Genomic DNA, 11252 nt, shown 5'->3' with positions numbered 1-11252 from the left:
ATATATACTATATGTTTATTTATTTATATATACATATTTATTTATTTATTATATATATATATATATATATATGATATAGATCTAGATATAGATATATATATATATATATATAGATAGATCGGTAATAGATAGATATATTTTTAGATATAGATATGTATGTATTATATTATATTATATATATATACATCATACATACATACATTCATACACATACATACATTCATATACATATGCATGTATGTGTATTTTTATATGTAATGTTATATTTGTAAATTTTCAAGTTTGTGTGTGTGTTTGTGTTTGTGTGCCCAGATTCGATATATGATATCGGGTGTTTTTATCCGATATAACTTGTGTGCGCGGATTTTACTTGTTGTGTTTTCGGTGTATATATCTATATATCTATACCGTATGTGCTTATATATCCGCATATACTTTGTGTGTGAATTTCATCCCATTCGATTATTTTGAGTATGTGTTGTCTATCATATACATATATGTGTTTGTTTAGCGTTTGACGTCATCTACGCTCTTGTCCGGCTCTTGCAAAATCATGTGTTCTGTTCAAAACATGATACTATGTGTGTATCTTCATTCCACCGCCTTGTATATAGGACCTTAAACGGTGTTGCATATTCATCAAACATTTTCCTGCGCTTAATCGGTACAGTAATTATATGATCACGATTGGTCTCAGTCCCCATCACGTACTTACACAGCCATACTATATATGTATAGAAGTGTATATGCACATCGATATCGCTGTGGTCTGCATATCACGTGTGTCGTTCTCGCACTATATAGTTATTGTGGAACGGCCCTTGTGTTGGGAAACAACGGCCTCTCCAGTACATTTGGAGTTTTGTCCCGATTTCTCATAAATTTTTATCCATTTTTGCGTGTCCGATTTTTCACTATCACAGTCAAGTCCAACACCTGCTGGTACAGGGGGTATGGGATCAGGGATGGGCATGGGTGGCTTCCCTAATATGGGCAATATGGGAAGTGGCGGGCTTCCTGGTATGGGAGGCTTGGGAGGAATGGATATGCAACAGGCACAGCAGCAGATGATGCAGAATCCGGAGATGATGAATGAGATGATGAACTCACCCATGATGCAGGCATGTTTGTCTATGGAGCACGGGTGTGTACTTACTAGGGCCGCATGTGGTGTATACTGTATACGATACATAACAGGCGCTGCAATAGAACGCAAACGTGTACTGGCTGTGATCACATGTGAATATCCGTTGTTATATTGGTTGATGCGGATATGATGTGAACAGTCTTCACTAACAATTCCTTATTACTGGCTTGGTGGGTACGAACAACTACGTTTTCGATCCTTACACTATTGTATCAAGCAAGAATGTATATATTTGGGGAGGAAATGCCAACCCACCATATATATATATATATATATCGATTTTATACATATACATGTATATTATGAATATATTCGGTGATGGTTAAATGTACCGATACGCTGTGCAACGCTTTGACAAGCCGTCTACGAATAACGACTCAGAGCCATTTCCGTGCCTAAACCCTACAATTATGTATACGCCAGAGTATGCCTTCAGCGTATATCTTAACAACTTATACCCCATCTCACCATTTAACCAGGCCATGATGGACAACCCCGAGGTAATGCGCACAGTGATGACCAGCAATCCGCAAATACGGGCCCTGATGGACTCTAACCCACAAGTGGCACAGATGTTCAACGATCCAGCCATGATTAGGTATGACTTCGCAACGGTAGCTATGCCACATAAACGCATGAACGTTTTTTGGTTATATACATATATATGTGTGTGTGTATGTATGTATGTATGTCTATTTATATATAAATATGTATATATATATGTGTGTGTGTGTGTACATATATTTATATACAAATATATATATATATATAGGTATATGTATATGTACATACATATATTATTATATTATATATATGCGTGTGTGTATGTATGTGTATATATATGTATATGAATATATATATGTGTATGTGTGTGTATTTGTAGATATAGTTCTCGATACATATATATGTGCATGTATGTAGGTATGTGTGTGTATGTAGGTATGTGTGTGTATGATATATGTATATGTCTATTTTTAAATATAGATATATATGTTCTTATTTTGATCTATATGTAATTGTATTTCATTTGTACACACACACACATATATATATATATATATATATGTATGTATGTATACATATATGCAAACGCGCACGCTCTATTTACAGACATCAAAATATAGCGTTTCTGATCCGATCCTTTTTGTTCTGACAGAGAGATGATGGCTACAATCAGAAACCCGAACCTAAGGAACGAAATGACGCGGAGTAACGACAGGTGTGCGTTCAACGCCTACTGCACACACGTAGATTATTTTAATCTTATATGTATATATATGCTGTAAGTCACATATGCTATGTATGCGAAGCTTTGGCTATTTTACAATCAATCCTGGTGAATTAGCGGCGCTGTGCACAAATACAACGAGGTTATAGATCCTCTAGTGGATGCAACAACACAACAGCGATTCATATATACATACACACGGAAATACATACATCCACACACATGCATGTCAGTGCTAGTAGCCTACTTACTTACGCCCACCTACACACCCCCTTTCCCGCAGAGCGATGGCAAACATAGAATCACTGCCGGGTGGTTCAGCGGCTCTCGCGCGTATGTACAACGAAGTGCAAGAGCCTCTCATGAACGCTACCACACAACAACAAGCAGACGCCAATCCGTTCGCTGCGTTTGCGCGGGGCGGGACAAATGGCGGAGGTACAGGAGACAATGCACAGCCAGCCCCCAATCCCTGGGCACCCAATCCCACGGCACAGACACCTGCCAGCAATACAGGTATTGTTGTATAGAGTCGTCAATTGGGTGCTTGCGAACACACAAACATATATATATATATATTCTATATGTATATATGTATTTTATGTATATGTATATATATATATGTGTATGTATGTATATATGTATATATATATATATGTATGTATACATATATATATATAAATATATATGATCTGCTCGTCTCTTCGTATGTAGATGCATATTTCGTGCTTATATACACTCCCTGAGGAGATATTCTATATCCGACCCCATGCATCCTTGATATCGAATCCTATTATAAACAGAGCCGTCGTTATCCAGGTTCATCTTTTCCTTATCATTGATATTAGAGGGTCAGTGTACGCACTTGTACCTGAGATTGTGTGATTGACTGGAGTTGAGCATGCTCACACACCCTATGTCTATATACACATACCCCGGTGTTGCATGCACAGCTACGTCCAGGGTTTGGGTCCTGCCCCTCTGACGGCAGACCCCAATGTTAGCTTACATCGCAAGTGGCATAAAACGCCTACACCAAAAGTATAGCGTACGTAGTTTGGGCTATTGAGTTCTGCTCCTCAACTCGAGAGAGTGTATATATATTAAGCACTATGTTCGGTACAAACTCTGATCCATGCGCATAGCCCGAGACAGCCAAGTTGTTGGTCAAGGGTCCGGTGCGTCGCAATTCACGTGAATACGTACTGTATTCTGCCGAAACCGTACCCCGTCATCGGAATTGTCTGGTATAAAACGTATAGCTCATGCGTTTATGCCGCACCGTGCAGGGGCTGCAAATACAACGAATACCTCATTTGGGTCAGGAACGGCTGGCGCGGCACAAGCGAATCCCTTTGCGGCCATGGGAGGAATGGGCGGCATGCCTATTATGGGTATGGACTGCTCATTTTGATGTTCTATTTATATCTCGGTGTGGCTATACTATATGTGGGCGACACGCCTAATATGGCTAACGGATACTCTATATATAGAAATATATACTCCGTTGCCTTTGAAGTATTTTTCAAGTAGCAACTGAAGCTCAGTGGCCCCCGTTGTATATAAAACCCGTTACCGTATGGATTCGGTATATGGTTAGTTGTTCCTAGCGAATTATAACAGAAGCTGATCTGTCTTATTTGTTCTATTTATACATCTGCTCTCTATTTGTACTTTTTATAGATCCAGCACAGATGCAGTCCGCAATGGCTATGATGCAGAACCCAGCCATGCGCGGCATGATGGAATCGGTATGTTGTTTAAAGGATATTATACGCAAGCCTATATATCATTGTAGAATAAACTATCCAGATATGCATCCTTATACTCATATTAGTCGTTTGCTATGTCGTTTAATTAGTCTATTTGTATAGGTAAGCATACTAGACTATATAGTGTTTGCATCATTGCGCTCATATATATATATATATATATATGCATCCCTTTTTATCCATGGTTTATTATGTATGAAAGAAATGAATTAGGTTGATATGTTTGTACATATACGAATGTCTGCCATTGCATCCGTGGAGTATAGCCTCCACGCACACTCTCAACTCCGGACCAGTTCATTACCGCGTGCTGCGTAAGCATGCACAGGGTTGTATGTGTACTTACCTAAACCCTATATACAGATTTAATTATACCTATGTTTTCTTACTATGTGCTATATATAGATCCAAATGTGCCGATGTGTACACACCTATACACTTTATACAGTTACGAACTTTCAAGTACACAATCCACTCTGCCTCACTATTATCCACAGCACACTTACGTCTGTGTGTGATTCACATCCCTATAACTGTAACCCAGGCAATGCAAGACCCACGGTTTAGAGAAACCATGACTCAGAACCCCATGGTGCAGAATAATCCTATGCTCAGAGCTATACTAAACGACCCCGAGGCAACCGCCATGATGTTCAACCCAACCACTCTCAACGCCATAATGCAGCAGAGTGGGGCAGGTGTGTTCTATGGACGGATACATATACCCGACCTTCGTATGTGCATGTGTTTGTGTCTGTGTACACCTTTGTACACGTGTATAAATGGGTTTGTGCACACTTTCGTGCATATACATATTTGGGTTTGTGTACACCTTCATACATGTATATATATTGGTCTGTGCATGCCCTGGCAGGTATAAAAGCTGTGTGGTTTGGCTTTGTCATCACAGATGGCGCTACACAGCACAGCCGGCATTCGGCATTCAATAGTGAAGTGTGGCTTTTAACCAATTTCCGAACAGATAGAACCGATAACCCATCCTGCGCACTCGGCCCCCTGCTTCTGCGCTAATAGTTCCTTCTTCGAGCTGTGGGTCTACCGAGTCTATCATACCTGTATCTTGCACTTCAGAGCTGTATCCAATCGCGAATTAATCCCTTTTCCATTCTCAATCTTCAGGGTTTAGCCAGACCAAACCTTCACGTCCGATCCAAAATGTGCACTCCGCCCAATCCCAAACTGACCCATTTTTTCTGCCGATTTGGACTTCATTCATTAGGTATGCCTGGTATGGCCGGTGCTGGCGCAGGAGATACTGGCTCAACGGCTCAGAATGCAGCGCTGATGAACGCGTTCGCCGGCATGGGGGGAATGGGGGTATGTGAGATGTACCATTTAGACAGCAAAACCAGATCAGTTGGTATACAGACCATCAGACTACATGGATTAGTTACGCTGGAGATATATGTCCGCAAGTACACGTTCTGAATGACAATAATCACCGAGAACGAAAGAGAAATGCGACGTTAATAACTAGTGGAAGACATGTGCACCTGACTTGATTTAGCCGGTCCCAACTTCATTTATTTCAGGTGCACCCTCCTTTCTTTTTTTTTCGGGGGTGGGGGGGGTGAAGTAGGTGCCATCTGTAGGGCTTGTGGTCCCGTGTCGATTGCACTTCTGTGGTAGTCGGAACCGTATCACTTGCTTCCCGTTTGTACTGTGCATAGCCCAGTTGTTTAGTTCTCCGCTACCTGATACTTGGCTGTACTGTACACTGTAGGACAATAGCTGTCATTTCACCATATCCGCTCGTTCATTGCCCATCACATACCACAAATGCAATTAGGTTTTTGTATGGATGTCGAATGCCTTTCAGGCTTCGTCTGGTTTTAATTGTATGGAGGGCTGATTTAAACTGTTATTGGTTCGCGTGTATCCCAGGCTTCAGCTGCGCCTGCGGACGCTCGACCGCCTGCCGAAAGATTCGCTACACAATTAACACAATTACAAGACATGGGCTTTTACGATGAGGAAACAAATATCAACGCGCTGACGGTGAGTTCCTCGGTTTACATTGCTTCTATGTCTCATTACTAAGCAATATATATTCATTGTCGGAACGGCTTCTGGATCGACGTACATGTGATACATATGTATATGTATATATATTGTTGTATATTGTTATATTATTATATCATATATATTGTAAGTATCTATGATTGTATATGTTTATATGTATGTATGTCCTTCTCTATACATCTGTATATATATTATATTATATATATATATATATAGAAACAAAATTAGTAGAAGCTGATCTGCTTCATTTGCCATATCTGGTTTTGTAGAGGACGGTATGGCAACGGTAGATAGTTGGTTGCGATAATTTGAACATAAATACTGATATACACGTTCCAATGGTCGGTCTCTACTTTCCTGGAAGGAATACATCCTGCCTACTTATAGACAGTGAATGATTTACACTAGTGTGTCAATTAATTTACCTACCTATATCCTGCCTACCTATAGACAGGGAATGATTTACACTAGTGTGTCAATATTTACCTACCTATATCCTGCCTACTTATAGACAGTGCATGATAAACACGTAGTGTGTCAATTGATTCACCCACCTGGTTGTGGCTAGAACCGTGTCGCACGCGTGGCGGATTGGTTTGCGATTGCACTATGGCTTTGTAATTATATATAGATGATGCTTCTATTGTTTCTAATACGGGCTTCCAACAACGTCGATTTTCTATATATATATATATAAGTATGTATTTCAGACACATGTCTCTATCGTTCATGTGTACACAAACGTATGTGGTTACTTATATGGCACCATATACCGATAAGCTTACGCTTCTACCTTTTTGTCTACTTTGACATCTGAATGCATGCATAGGCGACTGGCGGAAACGTCAATGCCGCTGTGGAGCGTCTCCTGCAATGAGAGATATGATGCTCGCATAAAGTTGGATTAAAGACGCATGATCTATTTACATGGGTGTGATTTCCACGACTTGATTTCATTGGATCGGACGAAGCTGTTTCTATGTCGCGCGCTACACTGTCAAATGTCAATTCTGTTCACTCGTGTTTTAGGGTTCTAGAGTGTTAGCCTAAGCCGCTCAATGCGTCAATGTGCCTTGCATAAATATATGCGTTACGGTTGGGATCAGATGTAAATTGAAGTCCTTTATGAAACCCGGCGGGTTTGACACATTGTGACAGAACCGCACGAGAAGGTGGCCAAATTCTTAAGAGTTGCAAGGGCACCACACCTATCCGAGGGTTTCATATTGTGAAGTTTGCATATGCTCATACTTGACATAAAATTTTATTGAGTGACGTAGAATTTTCATTTTAATACAAGCATGTGTGTGTTCACGCATCGGACTACCCAATACTATAGGTGTGTGCAACAGAGGAGCTGAGCTTAATTTTTCAACCCACCCTGAGAAGATGTCGGAAAGTATTACCTTCGGTTTAAATAGTTGTCTTGCTTAGATCGGAGACGTTTTCGATCTCATCGTACAATTGTGCGATCTGGCCTTGGTACTTCTTGGTGGCATTCAAACGCTTCAGTTTGAAAGTGGGTGTGAGCAACTCATTGTCGATACTGAACAACTCTGGCTCAACAATGAAGTCTTTGAGCTTCTCGAATCCGTTTAACTTGCTCTCCTTGTGCATCGCCTCGAGTTCCGAGGTCAGCAAAGCGTTCAACTCGGCGGATTTGGCAATGCTTGCAACATCACCATGGACATTGTTCGCCTTAGCCCACGCAAGAATCAGTTCATGGTCAGGCACCACGACGGCCACAGGGTACGCGTGAAATGAGTCGCCGGTTACAAACACCTGCGCAACGTGATCGCACTTTCCGTACATGGCCTCCAGATTCTCAGCAGCAAGGTACTCGCCCTGAGAAAGCTTGAAGATGGACTTCTGGCGATCAATGATCGATAAAGTACCGTCGGGATTCCATCGGCCTACATCGCCAGTGTGGAACCAACCTTCCTCATCGATAGCTTCTTTCGTCTGTTCAGGGTTTTGCAAGTAAGATCCAAATATGTTAGTTCCTCGTTCACATACCTCACCGCGGAGTAGTTCATCGGTGGTGAGATAGTTCCATGTCAGGGATGCTGACCAGCTTGATTTCATTCGACTCCAGCGGGGCTCCTACATGGCCTAGCTTCATATCGTTGTAGTGAGCGGCTGCGGCACCAGCCGTCGTCTCAGTCAAACCATAGCCGATCAAGATGACAGGGCACACACAGACACGCAGGAACTCGTGAATAGCTACTCCAAGGGGTGCTGAACCAGTCAGAATCCACTTGACACGGCCTCCTAGAGCCATGCTCATTCGATCGAAGACCTTTTCATTGAGTACCGGGGTGTCCTCACCGCGCATGAGAGCTGCGAGACGCATGTTGTACGCACCCTCGAAAGCTGCCTCCTTCTCGGGACCGCCAGCCTTTACCTCTGTCTGATCTTATCGTATATACGGGACAGGATACGCGGTACAGCAGTGAATAATGTTGGCCTCAAAGCCTGGATGTCAAACACCAGCTCTGGTAGTTTTCTTATGTAGAATCCAATACAGCACCCCTGATCAATACACACAGCCTGGATCACCCGTTCGAAGATATGAGCCAACGGCAGGAACGAGAAGTGTATGTCCTAGTTGCCAATATGGACGCGCCTCTTCAATGATACAACTTCCGACATCATGCACCTGTGGGTAATTTGCACTCCTTTAGGCTTTCCTGTGATACCTGAGGTGTACATAGGTACCGCTACATCGCCTGCAGTAGGGGGTCATGTTCAGCTACATTCTTCGCACCCAAATCCAACAGTTCTTTTAGAAAAAATAGCGTAACGCCGGCGTCCGAAAACTTAGCCTTATCTTCAGATGTTATTTCATCGAAGCAAATAGCGTACTTGAGGTTTGGAAGTCCCTTTGCGATCGCTTCAAGGACAGATTCAAGACGAATCTTTTCGAAGAATGCTGCAACCATCTCGCTATGTTCCATCACATAGTGGACAGATGTAGGACCAAGTGTAGTATAAATGGCAACAGTTGGTAGCGTGTATGACGAAAGAGCATGATCCGTCAATGTCCATTCTGCTCGATTCTTGGCGTATTCCTGGCAACGCCCAATGACTTCAGAGCAGAGCCAATGTGAGTGGCAGTCTCATCAGCCTCCTTGAAAGATATAAATTTGTAGTCACCAGTGGTTGTGCTGCCATCCTCATTCTGCACCACAGTGCGCTCACCCAAATAAGGGCGGTCCTTGTTGTTAGCAACGGTGGTCTGGAAGGTCTGATACGTTGTAGTGCGGCCTGGTATGTCAATTAATAATTATGCTAGCCAAGTAGCCTTGCCATCTACGTAGCCTGGAAAGCGGTGAGCGGAAGAACCCCAGTCTGCATTGTCCGCCACGACACTCTGCATAGATAGCTCTGGGTTTTGTGGATTGGGGAAACAAGCCTTCAACTCTTGGGGTTCCCTCATTTTGATAAAGAATTCGTGCGTTGTGAACAGGTGATATTGTTGATATTTTAAGTACGAGTTGAAAGTATTTGGACGACGTACATTATATACGGAAGGGAGTGGGAGAGTGTCGATAGAGGTTGACAATGGGTAGTGAGTCCCAGCACATAATGAGTCATACTAAAATCCGGATACTGTCCGGATTACACTTTTTCTAAATCGAAAATTAAATACAAGTTTTTATTGGTGGAAAATTTGGAATAACAATCTTTAATTCTGATTGCAGCCAATACCTTACTAATTTTGGATTTAATGTATCAATAATCAGGGGCAGAGCAAACACGTTCCGATCCAAGCTGGATTTAGAAATATCAGCTCCGATAATTTTTATAAAAATCAAAAAGCGAACGGAAAAATGATAATTTAGGCTACGACGCTGTTGCCACACCACACCTTTGTTAGAATGGCGACCAAACCAAAAGAACCAAATCCAAGACACTGGATCACAGACGACTTATCTTGTGAACGTTGTCATGTACGAAAGCTTCCGCAGGATGAGGTCAGTATCTGTATGGAGTGTCAAAACAAATGGCACGCACCCTGCTGACCGAGTTGTGGATCCGGAGATCGCTACAGAAGATTAGTGTGTGAACAACCAACCTTCGTTGGAACGAAGGTTGGTTGTTGCTTCTCGAAATTCAAATTTGGTTGCGCTGGTTGCACGTGCGATCCAGTTAAATAGAAGTTATTTTTCGCAGCACCGCTCATCTATATCGCCTTTGAAGGATGGCGTATGGAAGAGCTGGTAGCAGTTATAGTTTCTGCCTTGAATTAATTCCTTGCATAACCTCACGCGACAGCGCACGCACATCTTCCTTGTTTCTCTTGCACAGCCGACTATTGCACAAACTCTGGCATGTCTACGTGGACGTGTATATAGTGTACCAGTCTTCACTGATCCACATACTATATCGTCGGGTACACCCCATAAATGCCATCTATGGCCGCCATTGTCGCATCTAAGCTTATTCATTTCTTCATCTTGCACATAGCTTATAGATTTTAAATGACCAAATTTACTAACACGTTCCTTTACTTGTTCAGGATTCAAGGTCGAAAGAGGGTATTGTTTGGTTCGTCGATTAAAAACACCAGTACCTTCTTCTTGTGTGTTATTAGAAGCTTCTGGAGATGAACTAGATTCAACATTAGGTGATTCTCTCATTTGAAATGCTATTCCCTCCATCATTGATCGCCTCTGTTGTCTATCTGAAGCCTCGGCCTTTCTTCTCTTCTCCTTAGCAGCTGCATCTAACAATGCCATTTTCGTTCGCATGTCTTTCTCCTCCGCCCTCTTCTTCGTCTTGCGTTATCTCTCTTCTCTATCACCCTGGACCTTTTCTGGGGAACGACGCTTCCCCTTCATCCTTCCCGTAGGCTGCACATCTGTGGGTGGAACTTCTATTGGTAGGCCTGTAGCCTGCACATCAATAGAAGGCATTGAGTTATGGTGTTTATGTGTTACCTCTCAATATATATGCTTATATCTCTACTGTTATATACATATTAGTTATATACGTACTGCAAACACATACACACACGCGCGCGCATACACACACACACACTTACACACACACATATATA

The 11252-nt window shown here is 42.1% G+C and overlaps 5 protein-coding genes across 5 annotated transcripts in view; 1 reads left to right on the top strand and 4 right to left on the bottom strand.

Annotated features, from left to right (window-relative positions):
* Positions 1 to 746: 746 nt before the first annotated feature.
* SARC_08203 (hypothetical protein) lies at positions 747 to 9860 on the top strand (the record flags this gene model as incomplete). The annotated part of the gene is made up of 11 exons (XM_014297830.1): positions 747 to 848; positions 924 to 1121; positions 1627 to 1745; positions 2304 to 2366; positions 2659 to 2891; positions 3665 to 3769; positions 4059 to 4126; positions 4692 to 4845; positions 5388 to 5485; positions 6053 to 6166; positions 7020 to 9860. The coding sequence occupies 11 exons, from the start codon at positions 747 to 749 to the stop codon at positions 7065 to 7067; spliced, it is 1302 nt and encodes a 433-aa protein (XP_014153305.1). The 3' UTR covers positions 7068 to 9860.
* Positions 7435 to 9160, bottom strand: SARC_08205 (hypothetical protein). Its single transcript, XM_014297832.1, has 3 exons — positions 8947 to 9160; positions 8262 to 8600; positions 7435 to 8152 (listed from the first exon to the last, which is right to left on the bottom strand). Exons 1-3 carry the CDS (start codon positions 9145 to 9147, stop codon positions 7604 to 7606), a joined length of 1089 nt encoding a protein of 362 aa, XP_014153307.1. The 5' UTR covers positions 9148 to 9160; the 3' UTR covers positions 7435 to 7603.
* Positions 9228 to 9629, bottom strand: SARC_08204 (hypothetical protein; the record flags this gene model as incomplete). Its single annotated transcript, XM_014297831.1, has 2 exons — positions 9228 to 9457; positions 9536 to 9629. The coding sequence occupies 2 exons, from the start codon at positions 9627 to 9629 to the stop codon at positions 9228 to 9230; spliced, it is 324 nt and encodes a 107-aa protein (XP_014153306.1).
* A 493-nt stretch (positions 9861 to 10353) lies between the features above and the next one.
* Positions 10354 to 10944, bottom strand: SARC_08202 (hypothetical protein; the record flags this gene model as incomplete). The annotated part of the gene is made up of 1 exon (XM_014297829.1): positions 10354 to 10944. One exon carries the CDS (start codon positions 10942 to 10944, stop codon positions 10354 to 10356), a length of 591 nt encoding a protein of 196 aa, XP_014153304.1.
* A 33-nt stretch (positions 10945 to 10977) lies between these two features.
* Positions 10978 to 11252, bottom strand: part of SARC_08201 (hypothetical protein) — a gene marked incomplete at both ends in the record, with an annotated part of 1849 nt that continues 1574 nt past the window's right edge. Inside the window, one exon of the mRNA XM_014297828.1 lies at positions 10978 to 11088. Coding sequence (XP_014153303.1) covers positions 10978 to 11088 — 111 coding nt within the window. The remainder of the gene's footprint in view (positions 11089 to 11252) is intronic.

Source organism: Sphaeroforma arctica (assembly GCF_001186125.1).
Source record: "Sphaeroforma arctica JP610 unplaced genomic scaffold supercont1.716, whole genome shotgun sequence".
Classification (NCBI taxonomy): Eukaryota; class Ichthyosporea; order Ichthyophonida; genus Sphaeroforma; species Sphaeroforma arctica.
The sequence above is the reverse complement of the archived record's forward strand: the minus strand, read 5'-3'. Positions and strand labels throughout refer to the sequence as shown.